This window comes from Bacillus rossius, chromosome 16 (assembly GCF_032445375.1).
Source record: "Bacillus rossius redtenbacheri isolate Brsri chromosome 16, Brsri_v3, whole genome shotgun sequence".
NCBI classification, from domain to species: Eukaryota; Metazoa; Arthropoda; class Insecta; order Phasmatodea; family Bacillidae; genus Bacillus; species Bacillus rossius.
Genome location: NC_086343.1, coordinates 33,856,685 through 33,877,801, shown reverse-complemented (window position 1 = coordinate 33,877,801; position 21,117 = coordinate 33,856,685). Strand labels below are relative to the sequence as shown.

At 40.9% G+C, this 21,117-nt stretch overlaps 1 protein-coding gene across 2 annotated transcripts in view; it reads left to right on the top strand.

Moving 5' to 3' along the window:
- LOC134539976 (obscurin) overlaps positions 1-21,117 on the top strand; it is a 570,520-nt gene that overhangs the window by 46,902 nt on the left and 502,501 nt on the right. For both annotated transcript variants that reach the window (XM_063382379.1, XM_063382380.1), the window contains exons 2-3: positions 4,936-4,998; positions 10,222-10,376. In XM_063382379.1, the coding sequence (XP_063238449.1) occupies positions 4,953-4,998; positions 10,222-10,376 (201 nt within the window). In that variant the 5' untranslated portion in view covers positions 4,936-4,952. The remainder of the gene's footprint in view (positions 1-4,935; positions 4,999-10,221; positions 10,377-21,117) is intronic.

Here is a 21,117-nt window from a genome sequence, read left to right as displayed (position 1 = left end):
CTTACTAATGTCTAGGTTTTGGAGGTCTGATTCGAGCAGGCCACCACATACCTTCTGAACAACTTTGTCCCGGTTCTCTTGAATTGTTTGCTCGATGTTGCTTTTAAAGTTTATTCCAAGTGTTCGTATCTGTGGACGTGAAGGGATGGGGTTGAGTGATCACGTCAGGTTCTGCTTTGAAGTTAAGTAGTTTTGTTTTTGTGAAGTTGCATTTTGCCTGCGTTGCTTGGTGGTACGTGGACAGACTATTATAATCAGGTGTTATTTTCTGCTCACTACGCACAATGATTGTAATACCTTCGATATAGCCATTCCATGTTAATTGGTTCCCATACATACTCAGGTCTTGAGAGATGCAATTGCGCAATTTAACTTCCTAATAAGGAGCTCAATGTATATTACGAAAAACGCCATCGAGAGTGGGTATCCTTGTCTGACCGACGATAGGATCGGAATTTGTCACCTAATCTGCCATCGATAGACAACCTCGAAATTAGGTTCCTACGGAACGTTCTGTTATGATTTATAATGTGAGGAGAACTGGGTGCGTAAGGGATAGCTTAATTAAGTTTTATTACAGTTTTATTTATTTCTAATATTTACATTAATAAAAAATAATTGTACTTAAAAATGTCCAATCACGTATCACTGGAACTTAATAATATTTATTCTCAAGTCACTCAATGTCTGTCAAGTTCTGCAGTTCACACTCCTCACTGGAGCTAGGCTCAACAGTGGTTCACCCTTTACCTCGCACATGTCCACAAACAGTCTCGCGCCACTCAGTCAACGCACTCTCACGATCCATTAAAATTCCGCGTCACGCCACTCTCAGGGAGGAGGGGGGCGGTGTCTCTCACTCTCTTCGCCGATGTCGCAATTCCCTTCACTCGCGCAACTCTCCGAACTCTCGGAACTCGCCCGGAACACGTCGCTGGACTCATCGCGGAAGCTGTCGTCAATGCTTAAGTACCCGAAGGGCACCCTTATCGTATTTACAAGAACGGCTGTAATGAGTCGCGTCATCCCGGGGCGACCGACGCCCGAAACATCGAGAATAGCGTCGCTTGATCACGCGGTACCCGCGGAATTCCCCAAGACCGTTCATTGATAGATAACAGCACCGAGGCAGGACAATGCGTGCGGAGCCGTTGGTGAAGGAAGGGGGTGTGTGGGGGGGGGGGAATAACGACTAACTTGTAATCCGGCCAGGCACGCGTGGCATGCCTTACCTAAATTGATGGCACGTGACGTCAGTGGCTTTGCGGGGCCGCCAGCCAGATCCGAACCTGGCGCGCGTCGCGGTCTGATCTCTTGCGTTCTTAATAACACGTAATATTGCCAGGACCGTTTGTGGGAAGCATAGGTGCTCTAGCATCCTGTCCAAGAACGCCCAATTCATCCTGTAGAATGCTTTCTCAAGATCAATGTTCAGAAAATCTACAGCACCCTGTGTTTTTTGTACCATTATTTGTACATCCTGAAGTGTAATGCTGCCATGTGTAATGGATGTTTCCTGCACTGTAAAGTGTTGCTCAGGACAGTTGGCATCCGAGAGCACTTTTTAAAATACGATTAGCATGCACACGCGAATTTGCTTGTAGTCAGCACAATTAAGTGTGATGGAGATGGACGTGTAGTTGAATATCACACCTGGTTCTTTTACCTTGGTAAGGAGAACAATAATTTCCTCCAGTTATTAGTGGCCCAGGCATCCTCACTATAAAACTGTTCAAGCCATTTTGCAGAATTCTCTACGAACTATGGCCAATAATGCTTAAACAAATACATATGATATACCATCCACACCAGGAGATTTTGCTTTCGGAGCCTGTCAAACGATGTGCGTGATCTCTTTTTCCATTGGTTCGGTCTCTAGTCTGTGCGGTGCTTCGTCTCTGAGGCTGCTGTTGTATACATCGAGAAGTGTTGTTCCAGCATCAAAGTCATTGTCATGTTCCGCATAAAGTCCTTTAATGTTCTCGCGAATGCCTGTACCACTCTCAATCGTTAACGATTTTATGTGTCTTTTGGTTGTCATCTTCCGCTCCTGCACGAGGGAGTGGATGCTAATCCGTTATTGTTGGAGCGCACTCTGTGTGTTAATAAAGTCGAGTGACTTTCCATGTTATCTCGGTAGATCGCGATTATTTTGTCTTTTATTCGGCGGGATTTCACCCTAACGTTTATATCCAGTAACGATTGTACACTTAATTCTCGCAGTGCACTTTCGTACAAATAGAGAATGGAGTCCTGTTCCCATCTACATCACGCGCTGTGGTACTTAAATAGTTTTGCGATGCCTGGTAACACAAAGTTCCTACCTTCACATCTGTCTCAGCCATTGTAGCCAGTGCCTACAAAATCATCGTCCACTTCTGTATGCCCCATAAATCGTGTCTGCAGTCTCCAATAATACCTTCCTGCTGTTGGCGATACTTCCGGGGCTGCCACTGTGCATACTACCATAGCATGATCCGTAACAGCCACCGGTAACACGTCATAATTTCTTTCATTGTTTCGCTATGTTTGTGACAAATAAAACCTGTCCAAGCGTGAACTAGATGCGTATGCATGAAACGTGTAATGCAGTGTTGGTATACATCTTCTATTTCAATGGCTGCAACAAGCTCTTGCAGTTCAGTGGTAATAGGCTAGTGGCCACCAACGTGTTCGATGGGTTTAACTTCGCAATTGAATTTCCCAACCTAAATTAATTTCGTATGAAAGGAAGAATTTCCATTATAAAACATTTTTACCGCTCCGATCTGTGTTGGGTACGTGACGGAGAGTATATATTGATGCACTGTCCGGTTATGCTTCGTCCGGACGCATTTGTAGGGATTAGTGCTATGATCATGGCAGCGATTATTCTTCCATGAGCATGTTCCCTGGTGTGTATTAGCTCTAAAGGTTTATTTGTGACAATAATAGTTCCTCTACCATGGGTACCAATGTTTTTGGGTAGACATTTTATTGAGCAAAATATGGTAACTGAGCTGTGGAACTCTCTTGTAGAAATAGTAGATCTATGGCTTGGGCACGTACAATACCATATAGTGCATGGAATTTATATGGAGCTTCAATTGCGCAGATGTTAACAGTTGCAATCTTTGGAACTTTGGTCATTCACAATGGTCTCACTACTATCTGCTATTCCACCACTCCCACACTGACTCTATTGCGCTGTTATTGGCTTCTTTGTACTGCTCTATCACCAGTTTGGCGTATTGAAGTGATTGTTTACGTTATGAACGTGGGCTGTCCGGGATGATGTTTTCACGCCCTGTTGGACTGCGACCCGCATGGCAGGCCTTTCATACTTGCGCTTCGCCCGTGGGCCTGTTTCTACCACCTGTATTTTCCCTAAGTTAGGCTTGTTTGTGTGTGTCTTCTGGAAGCATTCCTGTTGTTGTTTGCAAGGCACGTTGCAGTAGCGTTGAATTCTGCTCCCTGATCTGACGGGCTGTCAACAGACGCTGCTTGAAGCTACTACTGCTGCTGAAAACACATATTGTCTGAGCCCCTAATTTCTTTGTCTGATACCATAAATATATGCGTCATATCCCGTAATTATTTTTGTCTGTTCCCCTAATTATCTTCACCAATGTATATTGACTCACTGATACTTCGAACAAAGCTGTCTCTAGGACCTTGTAGAGGGGATGATACACTTATTTTGTGACAACTGAATTGTTTCGGGTATCTCTGAATGTCCTCTCCTCAGCCAAACGTTATTAACAAAAATTTTAAAAATAAAATCACTTTTCAAGGTGACGTACAAGCTCGGGGAAATGATAATATATACTAATAAAGCAGTTTACTTTAAAGGTTTCTGAGGAAAATAGGACAGAAAAATTAGTTGTAAGGAGAAATTCCGTAGATATAGATTTATCAATCACAGTATTAAATAAAGTGCATACATCTAGCTTTCTAATGTGTTCTATCAGAACAAAAAAAAAAGTAATGTTGTAGAGAGAACTGCTATGAATAATTATTTAATGTTGAGCTGGTGGGCATTCGCTATGTCAACTTTGAAGAAATATTCTTCTATTAGTTTTGGTCCACTATGCGATCGCCATCGTTAAGGCTTCATCTGTGTAAAAACGATCTTGACTAAACGACTAACGTCAATATAAAATATTAAACTTGTTTTCCGAATAACACTGACAAACCCTTGAAGACTATCCGTTTCGAGAAATTAAGACTAAACATTAGTTTTATGTACTTTCTCGCCCGTATTTCTCACAAATATGCTACATAACTGTGTGGTAATTTGTTTCAGCAATTCCGCAACTGAGCTGAAATGCCGTTGGCTAGTTTTATGATTGTTTGTGGTGGAATTAGCAGGTTCAGGGAACCAGCAGCCAGTGGTATGGTCTCGGATGCTTATGCTGTGACCCTGTGGCAGAATGCAAGGGCGGGGAAAACGGGAACACCCAGAGAAAACCCACCGTACACTGTAATTTTAATTTGTAAATGGAATAGAAGTTTTCATGTAAAATCACAGTTATATGTAAAATCGTACATTTACGTGAAAACAACTGTATCACTACAAAATAGTGTCCTGGGCTCGGATGGGTTTTTTGTTGTCCCAGTACCTACAATAGTTAAGGTCAGAATAAACTCAGTATCATCTCGAAAAAAACGTATTTCATGTATGCTAAACTAACCCTTGCCATGTGTTGTATAATATGTTTGTTGCAGTACTACAAACTATTTCTTCGGCAAGTGGTGTCCAAAGGAATATAGTTGTAAAAAAAAAGTACAGCAATTTATTTCTGTATTTTTTAAGCCAGACTTCCACCAAGTTTCTAGGCCGGTGGGAAATGCCTTCTGTGGACCCCGTCGGGGATCGAACCCAGGCGACTCCAAGGAGAGGCGTGTGCCTGTGTGGTCCGCTGACGTAACCAGTGGCGTCTCTTGTGTTTGCAGTCGGTGTTGCGGCTGGCATGGCCTCCTTCTCGGGTTTCTCCGTGATGACCAGCAGGACGCAATGTGAGTCCTGGAAATTCCTACACGTAATGCATGCCAATTTGCATCCCGCATGAATGTGCCCAGGGTTTTCCCTGTGTCTATGCAGTTTTTACCTGGGCCTAACCTATCTATAGTTATAGTCTATATTTAAGAGTGAGGGGAGTTAGTCATGGCGCCAATCGTTTCCATGGCCGGCCAATCCCCTCCTAGCACATGATGCATGCGACCCTCTCCCTGCATGGCTAATCCCAGCATGACTAGGCGTATAGGCTTCGGCCTGAGACGCACCTAGGTCCCTCCCCTAACCCGGACGCCTCCAAAATACACTTAGTTTTAGTTAGGTTAGAAAAAAAATTATCTCGTGGGACTTTTCTTGATTATGCCACATCCGCCATGTTGGAATCCACAATTATTGAAAATATGTAATTTTTTAGCTAGAAATTCGGGAAAAATTCAAAATATCCTCTAAAAATTAGCTTATTAAAACAGTTATTGATTCGATTGATTTCTGTCCTTGGTTAGACCCTTGACTGATGCAAAAAAAAAGTTGATAAATATGGCAAAAACATCCTAAAAACTAATGAATTCATCATCCACAAGCCGTCAGTAAGCTACCGATGCCATCCTGGCTGCCATTTAGAAAAAAATTAATTATCAACGTAGTAATTCGGGAAAAATTCTAAAATTCATCAAAAAATTTGTTTTTTTATGAAAAGGTTTGTTCGATCGATATCCGTCCTTGTTTAGATCCTTACTCAAAGTAAATAAAAAATTATTTAACAAAATTACAAAGTAACAGGTTAAAAATAAAACATCAAAATTACAAACAAAAGTTTATTATGTAATTTCTACGAGAACAAAAAAAAAAGAAGCAAATTACTAGCGTATCTCGATTTATGAAATATTTTTACAAGGCGAAGCAAGTAGATTTCATGCCTTGATAAGTGTTTTTTTCAGGGCAGATCTACATGACAGACGAAACGACTAAAGTCGCCCCCGAAACAACCAGTGCCACCCAAACCAATGCGGACAGCAATGTCCAAGCCCCCAACCACCCCGCATGGTAGACTCTTTTCTACTCTGTCCAATTCTTCTTCCAGATCCATCCTTCTGTTTCCCTTTTAAGCCTCCTGCTTGATATTAATGCATGAAATTTTGCATCCCGCATGTCAGAGCCCAGGGTATTCCCTGTGTCTATGCAGGTTTTACCTGGGTTCAACTTATCTAGTTTTAGTCTAGTATAGTCAGTGAGGGGAGTTAGTCAGATATGGCAGGCATGTCCATTTATTAGCTAGGCATGTCCAGTCAGCGACCAGGCACGACCAGTTGTTGGCTAGACACATCAAGTTGGTGGCAAGGTTAGTCCATAGTCGGTGGCCAGGTGCTACTATTCATTGGCCAGGAATGACACTCTGTTAGGTGGCAAGACGTATCCGTAGAGATACGGAAAATTTCGCGGATTCATTTGGTCGAAAGCTGGAATGCAAACTCTCCTACTCATGCACCGCGTTCATGATTGGGCCGCAGTTATTAGGACACGCCCCTCCACGACCGTGAGCAGACGATGTCCGGCTAGGAGGAAATTAAGCGAATCAGACAGTGCCGATTAACCAGATCAAAAAGCTTCTTGCTAAGAAATCAGTCAGTGTAAAAGCAAACGTTGGTAGAGCGAACGCAAGGCTTTGAATTTTGGCCTGAAACCAAACGAATTCGCGAATTTTCCGTGCCTCTACGCATCCGGTTGTTAGCTAGTCATGTTTACTCAGTAGCCAGGCGCGTGATCGGCGGCCAGAGACATTCAGTTTGTAGGTTACATGTCCACTTGTCATCCAGGCATTTCAAAGTGACCAGTCGCGTCCAGAGATGTTTGCTAGACACATCAGGTTGGTGCCAAGGTGGTTAGGCATGTCCACTAGGTGGCAAAGGTGTGCCTATTCGGTGGCCATGCATTTCTGTTCATTGGCAGGCACGCATTTAGTAGTCAGGCGCGTCAAGCAGGTGGCAAGGTGCGTACAGTTGGTGGCTAGGTTCTTCCAGTCTGTGGTCTGGCTAACACGATCTATTGGTAGCCGGACACGTCTAATCACTGGCCAGGAACGCACGTCCAGTAGATAGAAAGGCGTATCCGGTTGGTGGTTAGGCAAGTATTCGGTGGTCAGGCGCTTACAGTAGGTGGCAAGGCAACGTCCAGTGATCATATATAGAACGTAGAATACGACACTACTGACTTGACTTCGTACATTTATCAAAAATTACGTACGTTTACACTGATACTACTTACAGGTAGGGACCGGAAAAATTCGCGTTTTCTATGACATCTAGGATAGATTGCATGATCCTCTATGTACTTGTGCAGATTACACCTGCTGATTGGCTACTAACTCGTGACACGTGTTAACTGGGAAGCTTGTGATTCGATACTTCTTTTTTCGAACGCTTTCCATTGGTCCAGAGTTCTTTAGATAAACTGTGGCCCAATCACTGAGGCAGCAAGGAAGGCAAATGTATTTGGATTATAGCCTATCGCGAAATGAACCCGCGAATTTTTCAGGTCTCTATTGATAGGGTCGTATCCTACTGAGTTAATGTTTCGTGTAAACGTACGCCATTTTCGTTAAATGTACGTTGTCAAGTCATTAGTATCGAAATTCTACTGTTGAGATGGTATTCTGCTGATAAATTCATATCCCTGCGATGTGAACGTATTTTACCAAGTGAAGTTTTCGTCCAAATGCCTGTCTTTTTTTCGTAAAAAGTGCTTTTTTTTTTCGAACGCATGTGCTTCAACAAGTCTGTAGTCAGAACATGATTGTCCCCGTGGTTCAGAGATGCCTGGTCTATAAGCCTGACATTGAACCTGAATTATTTAAAATGTTCGCCGAGTATCGACGAAAAATAGCACTTGTTTCGGAGACACTTGGCGTTCACGTATGACACTGTACATGACTTGAATGAAACGTATCTCAAGTATCGATATATTACACCACTAAGCTACTGACTGTATGTATGTGCCTGACCACCAAAAGGACATGTCTGTTTCACCTATCTGACCCGGCTGGCTACAGAATGGAGGTGCCTAGCCAACAAACTGAATGTGCCTGACCACTGAATAGACATGCCTGGTAAAATCAACAGATAATGTTAGCCTGAACACAGACTGGAGGTATTTAACCCCAACCTGACGTGTCTAGCCAACAAACTGAATGTGCCTGACCACTGAATAATATTTCATGAGATTTTTTAAGGTCCTCTAACTTGACTTATAGATACATGTTTCGATGAATTATTTACAGCAGCAAAACACATTATGTATACAGGTTTTATCTGTAAAAATGTAAGATTTTTAATCATTGTTCCAATAAAGAGATACGTTTGTGTCAAACTTTTTTTTATGTTCCGATTTTGAAAACAGGTAACTCTTAAAAGAAGCAAATTTCAGGGTTGAAATTATTTGTAAGTTCAGTGCATTAAGAGGGCTACACAACCCCCACAAAAGTAATATTGAAAACAGATATATTTTGGAAAAAAACATACCTTTGAAAATTGAAAAAATGTAATTTTTAAAGTCAAACTCTTAGGTTGGATTTTTATATTTAGGATGCAATTTTCCTTAAATATGTACTGAAGATAATAAAGGCTGTATCTTCCTAAATTATCTGGCTTTTGTTTCAACAACCTCGTGTTCCGAGTTATATAAGTTTACGTGCGCCCTTAAAATGCAAAAATCAGCATGTTTTATAAAACAAAGATGTCTTCCATCGGAATTCAGAAAAAGGTAAAAATTTAAAATTAGGGTTTTTGGACTCTTAATATGTATAAATCAGCAAACATAATTAGATTTGATTATAAATGATCAAGCAACCAATTACTATTATATTTTTTTTTTAAATTGTTTGACATGGAATGACCCGGCAGAATTTTAGTATGCACCAGAAATGCAATAAAATATACGGGCATTACAAAATGGCAATTAAACAGGTTAAAATCGCAATGCTGCATGTAGAAACTGCTATAGCCAAGAGCAGAAGTCTTCATGATGGCGGACCCCACGTGTGGCAATAAGCACCCGAGTATATTAACTTTCCCGAACATCGGGACATGTACTGAGTCTATTGGTGTGCCAAAGTAAACTTTATGATAGTGAAACTATCCTGGAAAAATATTTTGTAAATTTGAAAATTCATAACAAGATATAACAGCAACTTAAAAAATACTTGTAATTTATTATCCAGAAAAATTGTGTTGGAACATACATGACGTTCAAATTTTTTTAAAAGGTTTATTGATTTTCTAAAGCATTACAAACGCGTCGCTATCTTTAAAGTTTTTTTTTTTCAATTTTAAAGTTGCTGTCCAATAGATACATAAAATATAACCTGATCATTTTAAAACACGCATTGTAACCTAAGTATATGCATATATAGACAGAAATCTATAAATAGTTCCTTCGAACAAACGTTAACCTTATTGAGCTGATTCAGAATTTAAGAATTAACTGTGAAAAATTTAATAACGAAATTATTTTATTCAACATTTCGTCGAATATACATAGGCAAACAATTTGTTGTATGTCTACAGTATGATAAACGTTGGGCTATCTCTATATTTTAATGTCACGATTGTAATGCCAAAAATTCAACGTACTTTTTTTTAAATTGCCAATTATTCATTTTTATGTCTATAGATTATAACATAAATTTTAAGGGTAGTTGTGCTATTTAAAGTTTTATTTATTAACACCTGTGGGCGGTTTTAAATTCTGCGATAATCACGAAAGCTACACACACACACACACACACACACACACACACACACGCACGCACACACACACACACATATATATATATATATAGTGTTCAACCGTATATATGTGGCCCCGGGAGCTGGGAGACAGTGGAAGCCTTCATTTCACAGACGAGAGAGGCACACCCGAAGTTCCCCGAAGTTCATGCTCGCTTTTTTTTCCGTACCACAACAGGTGTATTTATTTGGGGGAAACCGTTTACATGATTTCACAGTATTTTTAATGTAGCTATACTTACCTAATATAAGCAACCGTTCACAATGTTTTAAAGTATTTATAATGTAGCTAACCTAACCTAATTGACCATTAGTTATCATGAGTTGTATATTTATTTAAAATGAACCAAAAAAAAACCGATGATGCACGATCGGGAGTTTGGCTGTCTCTTCTGTGAAAAGAAGGCTTCCCGGGAGTCAGACCCGGGCTCGCTCGTGTTGCAGCCGTCGTGCAGGGGAGCGGCGCGCGGTCCGTGGTGACGTCATCGGAGGTGAGCCACGTGGCCGTGGCGCGTCACGGCGGCGGCTACGGCGGCGGCCACGGCGGCGGCTACGGCGGCAGCTACGGCGGCGTCCACATCGAGGAGCTGCAGGACGAGGTGAGCTCGCGCGACGGCCGGGCGCGCGCACACGACCAGACAACACGCCTCGTCAGGGGTGTATGTGTGTCAGCGAGACGTGATGATAAGCGCGACGCTCGCTGGTGCTTCTAGCGCGGTGTCTCCTCTGAACTGGCGCGCTGTCTTCTCGTCGTCACAGGACAACTGTGAAATTTGAGCGGTCACCGTAACATTATGTGGTCGAGAAATGAAGATAAAGGTGTAATGCAAGTCACTTTTAGTGCTTTCAAGAATATCTGTACCGGTTGCTTTACGCCTAAAAATTACTCTGAAAACATGCGTTTTAGCCATTTTAACTATTCTAAAATTACAGTTTAAAAACTTAATTCAAAATCAAACGTACTTTTCGGCCCTTAGCGAACTCTTAAACGCTTTTCGTAAGCAGACCCCGCTCGGATATCTTGAGTAGTTTTGGAATCGCGTTGTTTTTCCTGAAGCTCTGCGCACAGTGTGTGTGCCCGAGTAGGCGGGGGCCTTAATACTGCAGTTCCTTCACGTTACTTGTCATTGGTGTCTTGGTGCTCCTTCAAAGACGGATTATATAAACTAGGTTTATCCATTAATGTATCTGCAGCCATCTCCATAACTAGAAAAAAATTAATTAAAATACTTAACAATGTCGCGGTTCGAGTACGTCTTCCTGCTGCACTGCTGTGCTATCGGGCGCTGGTCGAAGAAACTATCCCCAGCCAGGCATTTAGAAAACTATGTTCCGCACAAAATGTCTTAATAACATAAATAAATCACACTAAAAATAAACACTTGTGAGGCAAAACTCTACTATCCACACACTGTACTCATAAATTTACAAATAAGGAATGTTGAAACATTACACTGTATCGTAAACGAAACATGTCTGACACTTCCAGCTTGGTTTAATTTTTTTTAAAATTTCGTTGTCTAAAAAAAAGGTATAATGTTTACAGACACTAAAGTATACGTTCAAGTATTTGCGTTACATCTTTATAAGTGAGGGTGGTATTAAACGAGCCTGCGGTGTATCAACGGTTGTGGATCCATTGAAAACATAACATTTCGCGAGTGTTTTTACTAAAGCGTCTACAAAACTTGTTAAGATTTACAAGAGGACGGTGAGAGAAAGTCGTCAGAAGCCTTGCAGCGAGCGAGCCGCGGGCCAGCCTTTGGCCCGCGTGACGTCAAGGCTGCCAACCCGTGATCCCTTGCACCACAAGCCACCACCTACCACGGACTCCGGAATCATTTACACCCAAACACAACAAAAACGTACACACAGACACAATACAAGAGGTAATGGGCGGCAACACGCGGCCTGGGACTCTGCGAGCCCCTGGTTCGATGCCACATACATCGCTAACGGGCAGTGATGACAGTGTCAGTTCCAGTCGCTGACTGTGCTGTCCGCATCAGCAACTGATCTGAGCGAGTCGTTACCACAACGCCGAAATACCACAACGCCGAACGTACAATAACGCCGAATACCATAACGCCGAATGCCAAATTGACCGCAACGCCGACAGCTAGAAAACTGCTGTGTACCACAACGCCGAAATACAGTAACGCCGAAAAATGTTTCTGCGGGGAGGGGGGGGGCACAGGAGCAAAATTAAAAACAACTGAATTAATTTGTGTGCTAACCTTACTTAACCTAACCTTTGTGGCAGTCCTGCAATTACATTTTTCGGGTTAATGTATTTCGGCGTTGTGGTACACAGCAGTTTTCCAGCTGTAGGCGTTGTAGTCAATTTGGCATTCGGCGTTATGGTTTTGGCGTTATTGTACGTTCGGCGTTGTGGTATTTTGGCGTAGTGGTGCGTCCCCGATCTGAGCCATCACCGCCGATGCAGTTCCGGCCCTGCCGCTCCTGATGCTACGCGCAGCGCACGAGAGACAGGCGTGTTGCTCGCCTCCCAGGCGCAAGCCCGTCATGCTATCCCACTGCGCTGGGCTGGTTTGTTACCGGCTCAAAATTGAGCCCTCTGCGTCTCGTTCACAGCGAGGTTACTAGCGACAAACACACGCCATGGACCAATGACGTGGGGAGGAATCAGTCATGCCGTATATTAAAGGAACCATTCCAGCTTTTGTCTGGCCAATGTGTGGCGGAGCTAGGCTGTGCCACATTTTCTTCAATTTAAACAAAAAAAATTGTGTCTGTAAACTCGGTTTACGGACGATAGTTTAACGTGACAACGTCATAACAAAACATTGATGAAATGATTGCAAACTTGTATGAATCAAATTGAATCATTTTTATTTTAATAATGAAAGAATAAATACTTGGAATTATACTAGTAATCAGATTTTTAAAATGCAAGAATAATTAACCTTTATTGCAGAAATTGTTGTTGTAATAAGCAATGAAAACCACATTAACTTTTCACTTCACTTTATAAACAGTCGAGTGGAAGAGAGATAGATGCGGCGCAAGCGTACAATGAGCGTAACGGGACACAGCGTAACTGAACAATGTGTGTAACGGGACACAGAGTAACGGAACAATATGTGTAACAGGACACAGCGTAACGGGACACATTTTCGTGCGTGCAGCCGGAGTTCATAGATTTATTAGACGTTGTCACGTCAAAAAAGTGTTTTAGAAGTACACGAGATCGATAGTCGAATAAAACGTTCAAAACTAACTTAACCTCAAGAAAAACTGTAGCCAGGAAGATGTATCGTCGGCTTACTTCTAAAACCTCGTAAGTCCGTTTTCCCCAGTCTTATATTCCGGATGTGTTTCGTGTATTTTTTCATATTTTCATAGTGCATATGCTGATAAAGCCTTGTAAGTCAACTCTACTTAGTCTCTTTTTTATTCACAAATTATAAAACCTCGTATCTTTGTCAGTCGAAACCGTGCTCCAAAAGCTCATAAGTTCTCCTGTAAAATTGACTGAAATGGAGTTAGAGGTTTTAGAAGTAAGCTGACGGTATACAACTTACAAAATTATTTAATACAATAAGCCTAGGCACTCAAATATATAATAATAAAAATTAAAGAATTTAAGATAAGAAAAATGTTTTAACATCCAAGATGTTAAAAAACGGAGATAAGAAGAGTTAAACTATATAATTTGACATTATTGACATAAATAGAAAATCAATAAAAATATAACAATACAATAATTTTTACTATAGTAAAAAGGCTTTGTGTTAGAAGATTTTATTAGAACCATTCAAAAAATATTAACTATTTAAAATGCAAATATTTTTATATTAATAATTTATTCACATTCACTCTTAATTATCACAATTTACTGATCCACATAATGTTTTATTAAACAGCGCGTGGCCAGTTCCCTGGCCTTATTAGGAATGTAAGTTTTTTCTTAAAAATTTTTTTTTAGATCGCCTAAGTTTTAAGATTTTATTATTTATTGAAGGATATAATTTTGTTTGGTAATTTATTTTAAGTGTAAAGTTTGTAAGCTAAGTTTTAAAAGGAAAAAAAACTTAACTTTAGTTTTGGCAAGTTTAACGTGAGTGGAACCTGCACTTGATTGGACGGCTTCTAGGCTGTAGCGCACTAAAAGTGTATTTGCAAACTGTCGCGGTCGCTCGCATGGACCGCGCTAAAGCTGTATGCATTTGCGAACTGTCGCGGCACCTACGATGGCCCGCGCTAAGCCGGACTTGGGCGCTGGTACGCACGCGGGTATCGGTGGCCGAATTGTTGCGTGCAAGAACGACTCCAAGGGGGCTGGTTGGGGACGTCAGCGCATGCCCGGTGGGAGGGAGGGGGGGTTTGTGCGCCTCGTGGAGAGCTGAGCGGTCAGCTGGTGTATAGCTTACCGGGAAGCCTTCTTCTCACATACGCCCGATCGTGCATCCGTTTATTCATTAACATAATCTGTACATTGGTGCGGCCGTCGCCATATTTTTCGTTTGCCGTGTGTCCTTGAATGTTCATTTTGGACAACTCATGATAACTAATGGTCAATTAGGTTAGGTTAGCTACATTATAAATACTTTAAAACATTGTGGACGGTTGATTTGGTTAGGATAGCCAGAGGTGCCCACTCCCCCAAACACTATGACTCACCCCCCCCCCCCCTAACCTAATGATGCGCCCCCCCCCCCCACCGAATTTTTTTATGCCATTTTCTCAATTACTTACTCAATTATTTTATAATATTATACTTTTTTAGTATTATATTTTGTCACATTTTGCATTAATTAAAACGGATTTTTTAAAATAATTTTGGTCATATCAGCCGGTCGAGCATGGTTCTCTTTTTCGCCCGTCATAGGGATGACGCGTCATCGGTATGACGCTTCGCTTCTAAAAGCGAGCATGGATCTTTTTTCGCCTTCTGTAAGACGCCTTAGCTACGACATGCCTGTCATAGGTAAGGCGGGATGGTTTGCCCGTCGTAAGGCCGTCATAGCCGTCATAACCCCGTCATAATGCCGACTACGTGCGTAACTTTCATTTAATACTGGTAAATAATTCTTTCAAATGAGTTAAATAATATATTTTCGTGAAACTTAAGGTTTTGTCTCAATTCTATTTACTCATAAATTACGTAGGCCTATGTGAGATATACGACGTATCTCAAAAAAGGTTATGTTTTTCTCTGAACAAACTTCGAAACAACTTGTTTCCGATAATAATCACGCCGCATAAATAAATAGTTTCTATGTTTCGTATGAATGAGACACATTAATTATTTTTTTCTCGATATTTTTAACTGCACAAAACTCAGTTTACCAAAATATATCATACTAAAAAAACTGCCAATCTGCCTACTTTTGTCATATCACATAGTAAAAAAAATAAAGGTCAAGACAAAATAACGTAATATTTCAACAAGATAGAAGAAAACATCACATTAGTTAATTATTCTGTATAAAAGTTAAGTGTAAAACACCTATAAACGTGTGGTTTATTAAACTTCTAAAAACAACTAATTTTCCCTTCAGCTTCCTTATGTGTAATAAAAAAAGTCACTTGTAAAAATAAAATACATGCATTGATAAGGTTGAAAATACACAAGAATGCCGCTGATTAATACATAGTAGTCTGATGGTTATTTTAAACCTTCGTTTTATCGCATTTTAAACAGAAAGCATTTCCTCACATGATTTAGTGACTTTTAGGTTAGGCCTACTCCCCACCCTCGTTGGTGGCTAGGTTTGCTCCTGCTGTATCGCATATTGAAACGTATTTTATTCACCTAAGATTCGCTCAAGTACTGTCAGTATGATAAAATGGTAACAATGTAGGAATAATAGTGTCTCATGTAGAATTGAGGGGTTTCGTGTTTATAGTTAATACGAAAATCGTAATTTGTGAGAGGAGCGGCTTGTGTGAAAAGTAAATAATTCCGTTAAAGGGTATTTTTAGTTCCTCTACTCTTCTGGTTGTTATAAACTGCACACACAATACTGTCAACTACAATTTACTTAATAAATTATATTCAGGCATTTAATTAACAACACCGACTTCGTGTTATATTGTTTCAAGCTACGGTACAAAATAGTGTGAATAAAACTTGCAGTGTACTAGAAAATATGCTATAAACAAGTCTAAGGATAATGTAATTAAATATATAACAGTAGTATTTTTTTAACAGTCTTTAAGGGACGTATAGCACACCGAGTTATTTCGGTACCTTCAAATCGGCAAATTAACTTGAACGGTGACGAAAATTACCAAATAATGATTAAATCAGGTCTAGTATTGTAATGTTTCACGTCGAGTCACAAGAGTGTTTTTAAATATTTTTTTTTTTCATCATAATGATCTTAAGTAGTAACAACTGACCATTGAAAACAAAATTAATAATAACGGGCAACACGTTTTATAAGATCGCTAAATAATATTGTCCTATTAAAAACTACAAACCTTCACAGTTTCTAATACACTCAACCTTTTTATATACTATTTAATAATCATAAACGACTTTGCTATGTAAAATTATTTTATTATATTCTGAGACTGAGACGTGACGGGTGTTTTACTGGGCAAAAAATAGTCTGTAAAACTTATATTTACGGAAAAACAACAGGCGTACAATGAAAAATGATATAAATATTGAATATAGTTGTGGAAAACATATAATTCGATAGACACATGCCTAAGTTTATGAATGTCCACAATCTTGTTTTCGTGTAGGTAGTTTTCTATTGGCTGTAAATTGCTAGCAGATACACCAACTGCCAAATAAAACACATCCTTTCTGTAAATTCACTGCCAACCTCTGCATATTATCGATTGCCAAGCCGTCGTAGGTAAGGCGCCTTAGCGATGACGGGAGAGATATGACGATGGGATCCGTGCTCGCATTTTCACGCGGCCGTCATAACTCAGCCGTCATACCGGCGACGCGTCGTCGCTATGACGGTGGCGAGGAAAAGAACCATGCTCGACCCGCAGGTAGTATTTCCATCCTGAACCGACAGATACCAAACTGCTTTTTTTGAGGAAAGTGCGGGGTTGCCAATTTTATTTACAAGATCCCTTTCAACTATCAAAGCACCAGAAACGTATTTTCACATTAGAAGCTATAAGTATGTAAATAATATATACATTTTTCTCGTCTTTTAACACCCCCCCCCCCTGAAATTTTAATGACCGAGTCTGCGTCGTTACCCCCCTTGTGGGCACCCCTGGGATAGCTATATTAAAGATACTGTGAAATCATGTAAACGGTTTCCTAGCCCTGGATAGCTACATGTTAAAAAGTTATTTGCTAAACAACCATAAAATTATTTTATAGTATTTTTGATTTGGCTATACTTACCTAATATAACCAACCATCCACAATGTTTTAAAGTATTTATAATGTAGCTAACCTATCCTAATCGACCGCAAAATTTAATGCCACACCGGTTTATACAATGAGATAGAACGGCGTATGACGTATGAGTAAGCAACATCCCAAATAAAAAAAATAGTGCGTGGAGTCCCTCCGTGCGGAAGAAGTGAAACTTCGTAATGTGGAAATGAAAATAGGAATGGGTAGAAATTGATTTTTAGTGAAATCATATTGTATCAAATCAAACTAAAAAACAAGTAAATGAAATAATGAATATTATATATTAAAATAGAACAATAAAATAGAATAAGTACGTATTTAAGATAATTTCACAACGCTCACACTGTTTACTTCGCTGCATAGCAAGAATACCACGCGCATGTGCTTGGAATATTGGACGCTACTCGTTGCTAACGCTCGCGCTGGCCTGTAACAGGTATACTACGCGCATGCGTTCGAGTGCCACGCATTCGATCTCGCTCTGTCTCTTTCTATTCCCCCTCCCCAGGAGCGTTGAACGTTTAATGCAACAGTGCTTTCATACCCCCTCCATGGTAGCGTTAAACGTTTAACGCAACCTTGTTGGAAGTCGCATTAGAAGTTTCACTTCAAAAATACACCTGTTGTGGTACGGGGGGGAAAAAGCGAGCATGAACTTCGGGGAACTTGGGGTGTGGCTCTCTCGTCTGTGAAGTGAAGGCTTCCCGCAGCTTACCGGTCGTGGCACGAGCAGGGACACGTGTTCTGCAAGCGTGTGTCCGGGGAGGCAGACGAAGGCTTGGGAGCGCGAACTCTCAGCCTTGCGGGACGTGAAACAGGTGGCTTTCGTTTCAGATAGTTCGTTATTGGTGATGACGATGAAGCTCAAGTTTGTGGGTTTCGATACCGCCGATACGACGCAACGAACTGTAAGTACTGCCTGCTCCAATGTTTTTTTTTATGGTGTGGGTCGGCCGGTATTGTTAGTGGTTCTAGTACAACCATTATATAATTTGCCCATTGAAACCTTTGGAAAGGAAATCCGGTGTGCCACATAGAAAACTTCGGAAAGGGAATCCGGTGTGTCCCATAGAAAACGTCGGAAAGGGAAGCCGGTGTGTCCCATAGAAACCTTCTGAAAGGAAAGTTGGTGTGCCCCCATCAAAGCCGTAGCCTGGATTATGTGAAAGAGTGGTTCTAATAAATCCATTACATAATTTTTTTTATAATTTTTTCTATAACTGAATTTTAAAAGAAAATTAACTGTCACACTAAAAGAAAATTTCAGGGAATAGCAAACTTTTAGAACTCCAACTTTTACAAGTACAGTAAACTCCCTATTATCCACGCATGCTACGAAAAAATACAGCACATATGTAAATCTGTATTTTATTACAAGTGAGCAAATTTGAACTCTACTGACGAGTGTATTGTGTGCAGTATACAGTAAAACGCCACAGTCTCTCTTGGAACTCACGCAGTAGGCTGGTATGCGTTGATATTTTTGTCTCTGTCGCACTTTGTTTCTAGTCGTATGGTTGAGCACTTTTATGTTTACATTACTGAAATCTATTGTATGGCATTACTGAAATGTATTGTATGTTAATTATTCAGTAAAATACTAAAATTTTAGCATTATTAAAAATATTTTACTGTTAATGGTAACTTTTTCTTTAAACAAATGTTTAGATTTTTAAGTTGAAATTAATGTTTCCTTTTTTCCCCCACTTTCGGCTCTTTTGCGGATTATCCGCGATTTTCACTATCTGCTGTGGCTTTGCAAATATAAGTAATGGTTTTTCTCGAAGACAAATAACATTCATATTTTGGTTTTTATTTAATTGTTTTTAATACTTTGTTCCTAAGTCAGTTATTTGATGATTTCTTTAAAACAAGTCAAAAATTAACATGTTATTAAATACACGAAACACGCATGTCAAGTTTGCACGAAGACATGGGTTACACCAACACGTGTGCAAAACTGAATTGAATACAGACTGCTTGGAAGAACAATTCTACCGCTTCTGTGTGTTATATATGTCAGGCTGTAATGGGGACGAAATATCGTATTGTAGCCCACTAATGATAATTAATGTACTGTATATGCATAGTACATTAATAATATTGTTACGATCGCGCTTGGCTGCAGTGCATGGCATCGCCGCACTCGTTCGGCCTGTCTGCGCCCCCTTCCACCCGCATCCTCTCCCTGGTATCTCGTGTCATACTATCTCGCTAAATCCTGACCGTCGCAGCGCGCACCTGCCTCAGATCGGGTTACTTAAAAGAGGCCGCACTGCGGAATAAAATGACTCAGACGCCTTTATCGGCGTTCTTAGAGCAGCCATCGCGTCCTTCGAGGACTCACGACGCGTTTCTGGGCATTTCGACGGCGAAGGTCGCGAGATATCTCGGAGACATGCCCGATTGTTCTGGATGGGAACTCAAGGGCTATTTAAGGAGGTTGGGCCGACCTTCGAGTCAGTCAGTCAGTCGGTGACTGAGTGAGTTCTCCCGCGGCGGAGTTTCCGGGCGATAGTGCCGCAGGTGCGGCAGAGTGGCGAAGTCCTTGGACGAAGGTTCCAGGGCAGGGAGTGAGTAAGTTCATGGAGTCGGGAGTTTTCCCGCGGCGGAGTTTCCGGGCGATAGAGTCGCGGGCGCGGCGGAGCCGAGTGAAGTTCCGAGTGAGGCGTCGTGTGGGATCTCGGCGAAGGGTGTGACGGCGGCGGCGGAGTGCGGCGACGGAGTCCCGCGGCGGAGACCCACGAGGGGTGCTGCGGTCAGAGTTGCGCCGCAAGTGCGGCCCAGCGAGGTGTGTGAAACGAGTGACTGGGGAATTGGCATTTCTTTAAGTGTAGTTAATTATTTGCCAATTTAGAAGATTATTTGTAAGTGACAAGTAGTAGTAATAAATAAAAGTGTGTGTGAAATAAAATCTATTAATTGGGCTATCCTTTACGAACCCCCGCAGGTAAATCGTAACATTTTGGTGTCAGAAGTGGGATAGCCCTAATTAATAGATTTAGGATTCAGTTACAGTATTAGATTAAAAGTTAAGGATAGAATTTAGTTTACGAGAATATAGTTAGTGTTTAGAACTTCAGTGAATTTGAAATTTTCTACAGTTAGTTTGAGTATACTGTAGTCAGTGTTAGTTTTGAATGTAATAGAGTTATTGTTAGTTAAATTAGAAGGTTCGGCTAGGTCATTTAAAATTAATAACAGTATTAGAAAAAAAAATATTTAGGCTTGTAGACAAGAAAGATGGCTGCCGATGAGCTTAAGAATGTCCTGGCATTCTTGGCCGAACTGAAGAGTGGCCAGGAAGAAATGAAGAATGAAATGAAGAGTAACAGGGAAGAAATGAAGAATGAAATGAAGAGTAACAGGGAAGAAATGAAGAATGGCCAGGAGAAAATGGAGAATAGGCTGGACGAGATGAAGAGTAGCCAGGAGAAAATGGAGAATAGGCTGGACGAGATGAAGAAGGGTCAGGAAGAAATGTTAGCCAGTATGAAGAAGGGTCAGGAAGAAATGTTAGCCAGTATAAATAAGGGTCAGGAAGAAATGTTAGCTAGTATGAAGAACTTTAAGGAAGAAATGGTATCTAGTACAAAGAACTTTAAGGAAGAAATGGTAACCAGTATAAAGAAATTTACGGAAGAAATGAAGAGTGGAAGGAAGGAGAGTAAGAACCACCATGAAGAAAAGAAGAGCGGGTCAAATAATAGCCTAGAGGAAATGAAGAAGGGTCAGGAAGAACTGAAGCATGGCCAAGAAGAAATGAGGAATGAAATGAAGACCGAAGTGAAGTTAAGCATAGAAGGGAAGAACAGCCAAGAGAAAAACAGCGAAGAGAAGAACGGCGAACAGAAGACCGGTCAGGAGAAGCACGGCGAAGAGAAGAACAGAGAAATGAAGACCAGCCAAGAAGAGAACAGTGAAGAGAATAACAGTGAAGAGAAGAACCACAAAGAGAAGACTAGCGAAGAGAAGAC